This window comes from Torulaspora delbrueckii, chromosome 4 (genome assembly GCF_000243375.1).
Source record: "Torulaspora delbrueckii CBS 1146 chromosome 4, complete genome".
In the NCBI taxonomy this organism is placed as follows: Eukaryota; Fungi; Ascomycota; class Saccharomycetes; order Saccharomycetales; family Saccharomycetaceae; genus Torulaspora; species Torulaspora delbrueckii.
The window spans coordinates 1,111,693-1,124,788 of record NC_016504.1 but is presented as its reverse complement, the minus strand read 5'-3'; the positions used below and the strand labels follow the sequence as shown (position 1 = coordinate 1,124,788).

The 13,096-nt window shown below is 41.4% G+C and overlaps 10 protein-coding genes across 10 annotated transcripts; 6 read left to right on the top strand and 4 right to left on the bottom strand.

Moving 5' to 3' along the window:
* Window positions 1–136: 136 nt before the first annotated feature.
* ADE57 (bifunctional aminoimidazole ribotide synthase/glycinamide ribotide synthase) lies at window positions 137–2,518 on the top strand (the record flags this gene model as incomplete). Its single annotated transcript, XM_003681372.1, has 1 exon — window positions 137–2,518. One exon carries the CDS (start codon window positions 137–139, stop codon window positions 2,516–2,518), a length of 2,382 nt encoding a protein of 793 aa, XP_003681420.1.
* A 75-nt stretch (window positions 2,519–2,593) lies between these two features.
* Window positions 2,594–3,663, bottom strand: MRX20 (Mrx20p; the record flags this gene model as incomplete). Its single annotated transcript, XM_003681371.1, has 2 exons — window positions 2,594–3,577; window positions 3,652–3,663. 2 exons carry the CDS (start codon window positions 3,661–3,663, stop codon window positions 2,594–2,596), a joined length of 996 nt encoding a protein of 331 aa, XP_003681419.1.
* Window positions 3,664–3,870: 207 nt separating this feature from the next.
* On the top strand, window positions 3,871–5,364 carry DUG1 (metallodipeptidase; the record flags this gene model as incomplete). The annotated part of the gene is made up of 1 exon (XM_003681370.1): window positions 3,871–5,364. The coding sequence occupies one exon, from the start codon at window positions 3,871–3,873 to the stop codon at window positions 5,362–5,364; it is 1,494 nt and encodes a 497-aa protein (XP_003681418.1).
* A 316-nt stretch (window positions 5,365–5,680) lies between these two features.
* Window positions 5,681–8,347, top strand: SEC15 (Rab GTPase-binding exocyst subunit SEC15; the record flags this gene model as incomplete). Its single annotated transcript, XM_003681369.1, has 1 exon — window positions 5,681–8,347. One exon carries the CDS (start codon window positions 5,681–5,683, stop codon window positions 8,345–8,347), a length of 2,667 nt encoding a protein of 888 aa, XP_003681417.1.
* Window positions 8,348–8,454: 107 nt separating this feature from the next.
* On the top strand, window positions 8,455–9,376 carry TAN1 (putative tRNA acetyltransferase; the record flags this gene model as incomplete). The annotated part of the gene is made up of 2 exons (XM_003681368.1): window positions 8,455–8,508; window positions 8,573–9,376. The coding sequence occupies 2 exons, from the start codon at window positions 8,455–8,457 to the stop codon at window positions 9,374–9,376; spliced, it is 858 nt and encodes a 285-aa protein (XP_003681416.1).
* Window positions 9,377–9,396: 20 nt separating this feature from the next.
* Window positions 9,397–9,954, bottom strand: EMC4 (chaperone EMC4; the record flags this gene model as incomplete). Its single annotated transcript, XM_003681367.1, has 1 exon — window positions 9,397–9,954. One exon carries the CDS (start codon window positions 9,952–9,954, stop codon window positions 9,397–9,399), a length of 558 nt encoding a protein of 185 aa, XP_003681415.1.
* Window positions 9,955–10,056: 102 nt separating this feature from the next.
* On the bottom strand, window positions 10,057–10,440 carry TDEL0D06190 (uncharacterized protein; the record flags this gene model as incomplete). Its single annotated transcript, XM_003681366.1, has 1 exon — window positions 10,057–10,440. The coding sequence occupies one exon, from the start codon at window positions 10,438–10,440 to the stop codon at window positions 10,057–10,059; it is 384 nt and encodes a 127-aa protein (XP_003681414.1).
* A 231-nt stretch (window positions 10,441–10,671) lies between these two features.
* Window positions 10,672–11,256, top strand: IRC6 (Irc6p; the record flags this gene model as incomplete). The annotated part of the gene is made up of 1 exon (XM_003681365.1): window positions 10,672–11,256. The coding sequence occupies one exon, from the start codon at window positions 10,672–10,674 to the stop codon at window positions 11,254–11,256; it is 585 nt and encodes a 194-aa protein (XP_003681413.1).
* A 95-nt stretch (window positions 11,257–11,351) lies between these two features.
* Window positions 11,352–11,954, bottom strand: KEG1 (Keg1p; the record flags this gene model as incomplete). The annotated part of the gene is made up of 1 exon (XM_003681364.1): window positions 11,352–11,954. The coding sequence occupies one exon, from the start codon at window positions 11,952–11,954 to the stop codon at window positions 11,352–11,354; it is 603 nt and encodes a 200-aa protein (XP_003681412.1).
* Window positions 11,955–12,087: 133 nt separating this feature from the next.
* ERJ5 (Erj5p) lies at window positions 12,088–12,972 on the top strand (the record flags this gene model as incomplete). The annotated part of the gene is made up of 1 exon (XM_003681363.1): window positions 12,088–12,972. One exon carries the CDS (start codon window positions 12,088–12,090, stop codon window positions 12,970–12,972), a length of 885 nt encoding a protein of 294 aa, XP_003681411.1.
* Window positions 12,973–13,096: the final 124 nt, after the last annotated feature.

The following is a 13,096-nucleotide window of genomic DNA, read 5'->3' as shown; positions in this document are numbered from 1 at the left end:
AGCTGTGAGGTCTCGAGCATTTACAGTTCTTAGGTGTGTGATCTTGTAGTTGGCGAACAGTATTTTATAACCTCTGGCTCGAATTGTCTTTTCAGACTGGTAATTGAGGGCTTAGAAGAGCAAACAATTGGTAAAGATGAATATCTTAGTTTTAGGTAATGGTGGTAGAGAGCATGCATTAGTTTGGAGGCTAGCTCAATCAGCAAGTGTTGAGAAGGTTTATGTTGCTCCTGGAAATGGTGGTACTGCTTCTGTATCAGAAAGTAAGGTAGTTAACGTACCAGAATTGAGTCCTGCATTGGAGAACTTTGAAAAGTTGGGTCAATTTGCCTTGGAAAAGGGTATTAATTTGGTTGTTCCTGGTCCAGAACAGCCATTGATTGATGGTGTATCTGAGGTTTTCCGTAAGATCGGTATTCCAGTTTTTGGCCCATCATACAAGGCTGCTGATTTCGAAGGGTCCAAGACTGTCTCTAAGAATTTCATGGCTAAGCACAATATTCCTACTGCAGACTACGCCAGCTTCAGTGACTACGAGGAAGCAAAGAAATACTTGGACGTTGTGAACCACAATGTCGTTGTCAAGGCGGATGGTGTGGCTGCTGGAAAAGGTGTGTTAATCCCAACGACGAAGCAGGAAGCTCACGATGCTTTGAAGACCGTTATGGTGGAATCTCAATTCGGTTCTGCTGGTGACAGTGTCGTCATTGAAGAGTTCTTGGAAGGTGACGAGATCTCCATCTTGACAATTTCTGACGGTTACTCTTACTATAACTTCCCACCAGCTCAAGACCACAAGAGAGTTGGTGAAAATGACACTGGTTTGAACACCGGTGGTATGGGAGCCTACGCTCCGGCTCCAGTTGCTACCCCAAAGATTTTGCAACAGATCGACTCTGAGATTATCAAACCAAGTATTGACGGTATGAGAAGAGATGGTGTGCCATTTGTTGGTGTTTTATTCACTGGTATCATTCTAACTAAGAACGGTCCAAAGGTCTTGGAGTACAATGTCAGATTTGGTGATCCTGAGACTCAAACTGTTCTCCCATTGTTGACTGAGGATACTGATTTGGCACAAGTGTTTTTGGCTGCTGCTGAACACAGGTTGGACTCTGTAGAGATTAAGATCAAAGAGAATTCCTACGCCACTACCGTTGTTCTAGCAGCTGGCGGCTACCCTGAAAGTTACGCGAAGGGTGATGAGATTACCATCGATGAAAAGAGCTTGCCAAGTGAATCATACGTTTTCCACGCTGGTACTGCTAAGAAAGACGACGGTTCAATTGTCACTGCCGGTGGTAGAGTGATCGCTGCTTCAGCTGTTGCTCCAACTCTGAGAGAAGCAGTTGACAAGGCATACCAGGCTGTCGAGTGTATTAAATTCAAGAACAGGTATTTCAGGAAGGATATCGCCCACCGTGCCTTCAAGGCTGCTGATCAAAATGCAAACGGTATCACGTATGCCGACTCTGGTGTCTCTGTCGACAACGGTAACCTATTCGTACAAAAGATCAAGGATAAGGTTAAGTCTACTAGAAGAGCAGGTGCAGACTCTGATATTGGTGGATTCGGTGGGTTGTTCGACTTGAAGAAAGCTGGTTACGACGACATCGCCGACACATTGTTAGTTGCTGCCACCGATGGTGTCGGAACAAAGCTAATCATCGCTCAAGAAACCAACATTCATGACACTGTAGGTATTGATTTGGTTGCCATGAACGTTAACGATTTGGTTGTCCAAGGTGCTGAGCCATTATTTTTCTTGGATTATTTCGCTACTGGTGCTTTAGATATCAAAATCGCTTCCGATTTCGTCTCAGGTGTCGCCGACGGTTGTATTCAAAGTGGATGCGCCCTAGTTGGTGGTGAAACTTCTGAGATGCCGGGTATGTACCCTGCAGGCCATTACGATACTAACGGTACCGCTGTGGGTGCTGTAAGAAAGAGCGACATACTACCTAAAATTAACGACATGGAGGCTGGTAACGTTCTTCTAGGTTTGGCCTCCGATGGCGTTCACTCTAACGGTTTCTCTCTGGTCAGAAGAATCATCGAGCATGTCGGTCTTGCCTGGGATGCCGAATGTCCATGGTCTTCTAAGAAGACTTTGGGTGAAGGTATCTTGGTCCCAACAAGAATTTATGTTAAGCAATTGTTGCCATCCATCAGAGAAAAACTCTTGCTAGGTTTGGCTCATATCACTGGTGGCGGTCTCATCGAAAACATCCCTCGTGCCTTGCCATCACATCTACAAGCCAAGGTGGACATGTCCGCTTGGGAAGTTCCTCAAGTTTTTAAGTGGTTTGGCAAAGCCGGTAACGTTCCTTTAGAGGACATCTTGAAAACCTTCAACATGGGTGTTGGTATGGTTCTTATCGTTAAGAAGGAAAATGTTGCTAGAGTCAAGGAACTGCTAACAGAAGCCAACGAAACTGTCTACGAGATTGGTTCATTGGTTCCAAGAGGTAAATCCCAACCAGGTTGTGTTGTTGAGAACACCTTTAATTTGTACTAGATAAGACGCTAGTACTAAGTAATGTATATTAAGTATTTTAATCCACAGTAATAGAAAAAACCACGGAACAAGCTCTTACTTTAGATAGCCCTCATGTCTCATTAGTGCGACGAGGTTCTCTACGTACTGATAAATACCAAATGAGACACCACCTGAGAGTCCCACTTTAAATAATCGCGGTGTCCAACCTTTCCAAAATTTAGTAAAACCCTCTTCCACAAATATTCTATAAGCACAATTTAGAGAGTTCTTATATGTTGTCCACCTGTGCTTACTCTGCATCCTAGTCTTTATCACATCAATGGGCTGCGTTAGCGCCACCACCGCACATGAGGATACCACACCAAGGCCGAAAGCATAATATTCGTTCAGCGCCTTGTTGGGCGAAACCAATTGCTTCAGAGTCGTGTATGTCGTGAAGCGGACAGCCGAATTACCAACCTGTCTAAATATTGTGGGCATAGTGCCCTGTACAAATCCTCGTAGCCCTCTCGTCAAGTATATTTCCTTGATAGTTGGGAAGAAGTGCAGTGGGGGATTTTTGGCATATTTCTGTAACGCAATCTCTCTTGCAGTCAATTGAGGTACCGACTTATGGAAAGTGGGCCTAGTCGACGAGGTCGCTGACAATTTATCGACGGCAGGTTTGGCAATTGTCTGGGATCCATTGGAGTGGAACAAAGCATTTTCAATCATTGCAACTTTAACGTTTTCAAAAGGAACGATCCACAGACTTTCCATGAAGCCAGTTATAGTACCAGCCACTAGTAATCTGGGGCCTGAAAGCGCTGCTGTAGCAGGTAAACTAGGGTCCCTCATCAGCTGGCAAGCCTTTTCAAACGTAGTAAACCGCACAAACGTCTTGAAGAGGGCTCCAACGTTCAAAGCAGAGCACCCGGCAAAGTACACTTTCAATGGGTACATCATATTAAACACAGGAGCTCCCGGAAGAGATCTGTGCAGTTGTAAACCAGTTTTTAGAAACTCAAATGGATATGATACTGTAGTTTGGAAGACAGCAGCAGCACTTCCAGCAGCCACTCGGCTCAATATGTCACTCTATCATACTCTCTCATGTTAATAACTAACTCGCCCAAAATAGGTCCTACGACTTCCAGGAAAATACTACATACCTCTTTATTCATCACTGCAGTCCGTTGACCAGTTAAATTTCGCTCTGAAGGGCATTCAATGGCTTACAACCGCTATCTTTGATAAGCACAAGATAATCCCTTTCAAAAGGAAATTTCACGCGAGTTTGACACATTTTGAAGTAAACTTAACTTCTTTCCTCCTTACAAACCTTCAAGCCTGGACTAATTGATTTAGTATCGCCAACTGGAGGCTATTTTATGCTAAGTAGGCTGGCAAAACGTTCAATCATGTCTGTGTCTGGTTCTTTGAAGCCCAAGTTTGATAAGGTGTTTGGTAAGGTGGATGAATTGAAACCACAGTTCATCGAAACCCTGGGGAAAGCAGTTGCTATCCCTGCTGTTTCTGGTGATGAATCTTTGAGACCTATGGTGGTTAAAAAGGCCCATTTTTTGGTCGAAGAATTGCAAAGATTAGGATTTTCCGATGTCCAACTGAAGCAGTTGGGTACCCAACCACCCCCAGTGGAAGATCAAAAGTTGCAATTGCCACCTGTTGTCCTATCTCGTTATGGTAATGATCCTAATAAGAAGACTTTGCTTGTGTACGGCCATTACGACGTGCAGCCTGCACAGCTAAGTGATGGTTGGGAAACAGAGCCTTTCAAACTGTATGTTGACGAAGATAAACAATTGATGCGTGCTAGGGGCTCCACTGATGACACAGGTCCTCTGCTATGCTGGTTGAATGTTGTTCAGGCACATAAAGAGTCCGGTGTCGAGCTTCCTGTGAATTTGATAACCTGTTTTGAGGGTATGGAAGAATCTGGATCGATAGGATTGGAGGGATTGATTGCCGAAGAGACTGACAAGTACTTCAAGGGTGTCGATGCTGTCTGTATCTCGGATAACTACTGGCTTGGGACGAGAAAGCCTGTCTTGACCTACGGATTGAGAGGTTGTAACTACTATCAAACCACTGTGGAAGGGCCAGGTGCCGACTTGCACTCCGGGATTTTTGGTGGTGTCATCGCAGAGCCAATGGTTGACTTGTTTCAAGTGATGAACTCTCTGGTTGATGCAAAGGGTAAAATCTTGATTGATGGGGTGAACGAGATGGTTGCACCACTTACCGAGAAAGAATCCAAGCTTTACGACAATATCGATTTTGACGTGGATGACTTGAACAGCGCCAGTGGCTCCAAGACAAGTTTCTATGACAATCCAAAGGATATTCTAATGCACAGATGGAGATACCCTTCTCTTTCTCTGCACGGTATCGAGGGCGCCTTCTCAGGCCAAGGAGCCAAGACTGTCATTCCAGCCAAGGTTCACGGTAAGTTCTCTATTAGGACTGTACCTGACATGGACTCTGATAAGTTGAACAAGTTGGTCTCCGACCACTGTGATAAGGCCTTCAAGAAGCTGGGTTCTCCTAACAAGTGCAAGACCGAGTTGATCCACGACGGTAATTATTGGGTATCAGATCCACACAATGCCTCTTTCACCGCTGCTGCAAAGGCTACTAAGGTGGTCTACGGCGTTGACCCAGATTTCACCAGAGAAGGTGGTTCAATTCCTATCACTGTGAGCTTCCAAGAATTATTGAAGACCACTGTAATGCTGTTGCCAGTCGGCAGAGGTGATGATGGTGCCCACTCTATTAACGAGAAACTCGATATCAGTAATTTCATCAACGGTATGAAGACTATGGCCGCTTACTTACACTTTTACGCTGAATCACCAGAAAAATAGTCAAAGTCAAAATTACACGTATATAGACTATTAAAAATTCTTATTTCTCCAGACGATAAACCTTATTTATGACTAGATGACTATTCACAAAGGTTTCAGCAATATCGAATATATAATAACCTTTTGTCTCTTTAGGTTGTATAATCGCTCTTATAAGCTGAGCGAGCTTAAATTCCTTAATTCATGAAATTACGATCAAAAACAATTTCAAGCTAAGTGAAGCAAATTGAGTCATTGAAAAGCCTAGTGTTGATAGCTGAGTCGGAGAACCCAGAATCCATAAGGCAGCTCGAGGTAGGATTTTGCACTGCTCGTCATGATGGATCAGGAGGGTCCATACCCACTATCACAGGAGTTTCAAAGGGTGCTGCTATCGACAGCACCTTCAACACTATCACCGATACTGGATAGCGAGCATGATATAACACCTCAGAACAGGAAGGCACAGACAGACGATGACCTCTTTGACTTAGAAACACAGACATTCGAGAAATGGGTCCCCTTCCTGAGGCAAAGTGTTGATAAAGAAGTTTTAGGTCAAGTTAGTGAGGAGTTACGCAATTCGATAGACGACAACTTTGAGGGTCTCGAGACTCAATTTTTGCAGGATTCGCAAGTGAGTGATAAGTTGAAGAATTCGATTGGACAAGTGGCTAGAATCCAGGATTTGATTGACCACTCATTGTTACAGGATGTTAATGATTTACAAGAGAAACTAACTGCTTCTACAAATGAAGTGATAACAAAAAAGCAGATTTATATTAATAACAAGAAGACTTCATTGAAGATTTCCGAAGCCACTATTTTGATTAACAAAGTACTTCAAATTTTAGAACTGTCGAACAAATGTCAAGAGCTAATTGTTGAAGCAGACTTTTTCAAGGCTTTACAGAATTTGGACAGTTTGGAGAAGATATATTTGCAGGAGTTCAAGAATTACAATTTCCAATTTTTGAGAGAGATATATGGATCAATACCATTTCTCAAGAGTACAATCAAAGATGAGTGCATAAATCTGATAAGAAACTCATTCAACTCAAACCTGGGGAAGAACCTAAGCGACGTTGGGGAGACTGTTTTCAAAGTTTACAATGAAGAGTTGGTCCCCATGTGGCTGGAGAAGAGGGACTCGATGAAGCTCACAAGCTTCAAATTCAATTCCCCCGTAGAAATATCTATGAGGGATGAAGTTACGTTGAAGAAAACCGATCTGGAGAACTTCTTTCATTTAGATGAGTTTCATGATTCAATCCTCATATTTAAGAGTCTTGGCGAGCAAGACTATCTAATATCAGAGTTCACCAAGGAGTACAATTTCCGAAAGATAAAATTAACTGACCCTTTATCCTATAAAAAGTCCCCACCAAGCAGCCATAAACCAGGCGACTTATCAAATGACCCTTTTGCTCAACTATTGACTATGGATAACTTGAAGGAATTTTTCTTGAAGGTTTTAGGCTTTCTACTTTATGACATTAGCCTACAAAGATCTACCGATTTTATTTTTGTTGAGAATAACTACAATGCTACTAACGAGTTCTGGGATGGATTGATGAGCAGACTAGAACCTTATTTAAGGTTCTTTATAACTGAGAAACTACAAACTGAGGAAGAGTTAAGTGCTTTCAAAGATTTTGCATGTGTTTACGTCGCAATACTGGAAAATTACAAGCTTAACATTGAACCTCTCTCTAAGATTCTGAGATCACTGTTCCTCAAATTTTGTCACATTGCGACAACTGCATTTAAACAAGAATTTGACGTTTTACTCAATGATGATGATTTTATGCCGTTAACTATAAATGATCGCCACCTGTATGAAAAGGTCTTGAAAATATGTTGGATGAAGGAAGATGAACTAGTGAAATGTCAGGATGCTGCGACAAATGAAAACGGAGAGTTCTTTGTTACTTTACCATTTTCACCGCTGTATCCAATGACATGTACTCTAATCAAGAAAACGTATACCAAACTCACATACTTTATTGGGTTTTTTTACCGCCATGACCTACACAAATTGAGTAACACTCTGGTTGCCACTATAGATACAATCTTCAGTAAAGTTGTCAATGAAAAGATTCGGGCAAAACTAGATACAACATCAAGAGAGGAGATTGCTCAAATTCTTATCAACCTTGACTATTTCATCATAGCGGCAAAGGAGTTCAGCCACCTGATGTCTAAGGAAAACATAGTACAGAACCCTACAATTGAAATAAGACTCTCGTCGATCAAGAAATATGTGGAGAGTAGAAAGTATGCTGAAACGAAGTTGATTGAGTTGATCGATACCAAAGTGTCAGATATTTTAGAGACTGTTGAACTGGATTGGAATGCCACAACAGTTAGGACAGAGCCCGATATCTCAATCATAGATATTGCACAGTTTCTAGAAATGATGTTTTCTTCTACACTGGTCAACCTTCCTTATAGTGTCCAGACATTACTGATTTTCCGAGAGTTTGACTCTTTGACGAGGCAGTTCTTAGACGTTCTTTTGCATGGTACCCCGGCACATATCTCGCAAGAAAGTGTTCTCAACTTCGAGGTTGACATGCGATATCTGGAGAGCATAATTCCCAGAATTTTCCCAACGTCTGGTGATGAAAGTCCCAACAATAGCAGCGAATTGCAATCACCAATGACCGCAGCATCCCCAACTATCACAGGATTCGGTCGCTCGACAAACTCCATTGAAAACAATATCAAGTCCCTGGAGGCCACATTTACCGAACTAAAGCAATGTATCGAGCTATTGAAACAAGAGAACTTTACTGAATATGCAGACCCTGAAATTAGACCAAGAAAATATCCCAGAGTCAAACCTGAGGATGCCAGCATCCTAATACGCAAAGCTCAAGTGCACTCTTCCAGTGCAACTGCTTTGGAAGATGATAGCCGTGGCTCGTTGGGCGCGGACTCTAGCGGTCGGGATCTAAGCTCTAACAGCAGCAGGATTGCCAAGTTTTTCAATAGATATTAGTTGTATTCCAGCTATTTAGTTCAAGCGAAGGTGAAAAATTATTAGATTCACGGTATATTCAATAACTCATCGATTATATAAAACGTATCATCATTTCCACCACATCAATGGGTACCAAGAGGCCTTCAAATGCACCTGATGCATCACAAAAGAAGAAGAAAGTAAGTGATACGTTCTACCTGCATTTTAATCTGCTTTTACTGACTAATTAACGTTTATTTCAAGTTTAAGCTGTCATCGGGCTTCTTAGATCCTTCAACGTCAGGCATTTATGCCACTTGTGCTAGAAAACATGAGAAACAAGCTGTTCAGGAGCTGGGTCTCCTTTTCGAGGAGAAGCTCGAGGAGATATATGGTGATGAGCTAAAGAATGGTGCAGACGAAAGCGCCGATGAGATTGAAGATGAAAGTAAAAAAAGCCTATCAATTGAGGACGACATCAAGCGTGAACTTGAAGAGTTGAAGGAAAAGAAGATTGGGCTGGATAAGAATGGCGAGAAGAAGAAAGAGATTCTGCAATTTATTGACCTAAATTGTGAGTGTGTGATATTCTGCAAGACAAGAAAACCAGTGGTACCGGAAGAGTTTGTGAGAAGAGTTATTAAGGATTTAGCAGACCCTTCGCATATGGAGAAGCGGACTAGGTACATTCAGAAACTAACACCGATCACTTCCTCCTGTAGCTCAAACATGGATCAATTAATTAAGCTCGCTGAGCGCGTTTTAGCACCTCACTTTCATAACAGTGACAAGCAGCAGAGCTTTAAGTTCGCCGTGGAAGTTACTAGACGTAATTTTAATGCTCTGGAAAGGTTGGAGATCATCAACCAGATAGTTTCCTGCGTTTTGCAGAATGGAAAATACGAGCACCAAGTTGATTTAAAAAATTATGACAAACTTATACTAGTCGAATGCTTCAAGAGCAACATAGGAATGTCAGTTGTGGACGGTGATTATGCCACGGAGTACAAGAAGTACAACGTTCAACAGATTTACGAGAAGAAGCTTAAAGATCATGCTGATAAATAACCATATATCATATTCGTCTCTTAAAACGCAAAAGATCTCATCCCATTGTTATAATCTACATGTTTCTCCCAAGAGAGCCAATCGCTCTTGGTGTTTGGAATTAAGCCCATAGAGTTCAGTTTCCGTAGACCAATGTACATCAGTGCTAGTTGGCAGATGATATAGACAGCCATGGCACCCATAATTTTTCCTTCGGTTTCAATGTTCCCCAGTACTGGTTTGAACGCTTTCTTAACACTGAAGATGGATTTTATAGGCCCTGAGAGTAACATTAAAGCTGTCATTATAGGAATGATTTGTAAGGACGTTCCCGACATATAAGACATGAAAACATTCATAGGGATACTCTTTGCTGGCTGGAAAGCAATCTGCCATGCCTTCTGAAGTTGTAGGGCTCCGATTTCTTTTCCTTTGACATTAGCGTCGACTCCCTTCTTTGTTTTAGTGGAGGTATCTCGTTCGTCTACAGAGTAGAATCCTGGGGGAGCAGGTATACGGCTGGACGCTACCATTTTGATATTCTTCACGTACTTTTTATCCGTAAGATTGACTGCCCACTGATCTGCTTTAGAATCCATTTGCTCACTATAATATCTGTTGTTGTTAAGGCTTAAAAGTGGTGAACTTTTTGATAAAAAATAACCTAATGAAAACTCTAATATGACTAACTCGAAGAACGATTATAAGGTACTCAAACTAAGGAAGTAGCCATAGTCGACAGAACTATCAGGCATATTATCGATAATGAAAAGTATATCGTTTTTGTCGAGCTTCTTTCTGACAATCGTAGGTTGAATGACGAGAAAGAATGTGAAGAAAACGATCAATTGTAGAGCATTGACTATGAATATCGCTACCAGAGCTTTTGTGAAAGTTGGGGATTCAAAGTCTTCTAGTAGCTTCTCAGTAAAGCTCTTCTGAGGTTCACGAATGGCCGTACTATTGTCAGCATCTGTGACAGTCAAACCAATGTCATCGGCCACAGGACATTCTGGATGGTCCAGCTTAAATGATTGAGCCAATTGCTTACTCGAAGCTCTTATTGGCGGTGGAGCTTCTATCATGTTGATTATCCATTGGATAACGATACATTGGATTATACCACGCCATAAATCAGCCCATTCTCCTATATAGCTCAACCTCCTACAAATGCCTATTTAACCCACGATTGAACTGATTTAGACCTTCTGTAATGAAGATTTCTCTTAAAATACCATTGACCATAAATTCTTCTCAGTTCTGTTCAAGAGAAACTCATCAATAATCATAAACACGAAACAATAGAAGACCTAATCATGACCTACGCATTGCCGCTGAACAAGATCCTGGTAGCCTTCTCAGGAAACTCACACGATGGATGTTCTTATAGAACAACGCTGCTTCAAGACCTATTTGATCTGGACGCCCAAGACGCTCAGGAAAATATCCTAAAAGACCTCTGCTGGAGAACGCGCTACTATGAATGTTCTTTTGATCTGTACATTGACGAATTCGAGGACTTCGAGGAGTGGTTAACAGAACTTTGTTTACAAGAATTCGATGAATTACGAGAAGTGCTGGCAGGCATCATCGTTGTGGCAGACTATGATCCAGAGCACGAAGGAAAGGATATAATACTACAGAAATTTGCCAATTGTTTAGGTCAAGGTTCTTTCAATGTATGGTGTAATACTAAAGTGATTAGTGAGGAAAAAGGTCTTGATGCCAACTATATACTTCATGAAGAGAATACTGAAGCTGAAATGGTTGAGATACAATGCGAAAAAGATATAAATGAATATGGAGAAAAGCTTGGATTGAAAAGATTGAAGGAGATCATTGATATACATGAATGGGATGGCGTGTTGATGCCATCTTGTCAGATTAAATTTCCCAAATGACTTTGTTCATCGAAAATATGATTGATCAATCTTTCGAACGCTCCTGTCAATCCAGAATCTTCTGAGCTATTTGCAGCAATATGCAGGGTTGCCAGTTAAAATTGGTATCTATATAGAGATAATGCAACGGGTAAGAATATGACCAACACCACCTTGTTCAGCTTGTCAAGTAACGGAAATGTATGGAAACTTGGATTCCTCAAATTCAACAAGAGTAGGTACATCTCACTTAAATAGAGTAGAGGCATCATCAGATAGGTGTCAATCTTCCATACCAAGCCTTTCTTCTGATTAATTGACCTCTTAAAGAGCCCATACCAGTGACTGTAGGCCTGAGTACATGCTAGTCCTATGATGAAGCTCGAATAACTGGCATTTTTCAGCACAGGTGCATGTTCATAGTCATCATGGTAATGCATCACTAAAATGAAATACAGGAAATTCAAATCTTTAACGAAGGTCCTTGTGAGAATTGTCCCGAAGAGACCACGAAATTTCAACAACCATATAAGCTCACTGATACTTGCGTAAAACAATAGGTAGCACAGGAACTCATGAATGCCTCCAGGCAGAAACTTTGATCCCACTAAGGGCAATAATATCAGCCAACGTATTAGCAAAGCCACAAACAAGAACCCAGATGAGATGTGGGTGAACTGATACAGTCTGCTAATCAACCTACTGGAGATCAAAGCCATTTTGACCTTACCTTGAAATTTCGTTAGTTATACACTGTTTTAACAGTTCGCGTTGAAAAGATACGTGTTAAAAGAACACGCACAAGAATCGATTCTTTGATTGTCGGACTTGTCGGTTTATAAACAGGTTTCAATGTTTCGAATTGGCACTGTCGTATTCCTGCTCCTGACTTTGGTTTATTGCTTCACTACCGAAGAGGTTGAAGTATTTCAGCTGCAACAGGAATTGGTCGAGAAGTATGGCGATGAGATCGACTTGTACAAATTTTTAAAGCTCCCCAAGTCGAGAGATTCCAACTCCAAGGAGATCATCAAGAACCTGAGGAAATTGTCGAAGAAATACCATCCAGATAAGAATCCAAAGTACAAGAAATTATATGAGAGATTGAGTAAAGCTACACAGATTCTTTCCAATGATTATCGTAGAAAAACCTATGACTACTACTTGAAGAATGGATTTCCAGACTACAATTTCTCCAGAGGTGGATTTATTTTCAAGAGAGTGCAGCCAAAGACGTGGTTTTTATTAATGTTCCTCTATATTGTGGCCAGTGGTGTCCATTATGCGCTATTAAGGTTACAGAATACCAGTAATAAACGACGTATAGATGGGTTTATCCAGCAATGTAAAGAGCAGGATGATTCCAGAGGTCTTGGGGAGAAGAGGTTGATGTTTAAGCAGCACGAAGGAGATGAGCCGAAGGAGATAATTGTGCGTTATGGCGATGTGTACCTTGTTGAAGAGGACGGAAACGAATCGTTAATTTCAAGTGACACCATCACTGATCCTAGTGTATTTGACTGTATGTTTTTCAGAATACCTGTTGGTATTTGGAATCTAACTCTGGGTAGATTCCTGCCTAAGAAGGTACAACCTACAAAAAATGAGCCGCAACCTGAACAGAATAAACAAGCTGAAGATAAAAAGTCCAAAAACCAAGCTGCTAAAGGGAAGGGAGGCCAAAAGAAGATGACTTTACCTAACGGCAAAGCCATTCATTCTCGTAAAAAAGATTGAGATTATAAACTACAGCTCCTGTCCTTAGAAGTATGTCAATATATATATATATGTATGAACATCTATTAAATCATGTGTTTAGCGGCAAGCTTCGCGGATATTACTCGGGTGGAGGACCTAAGAT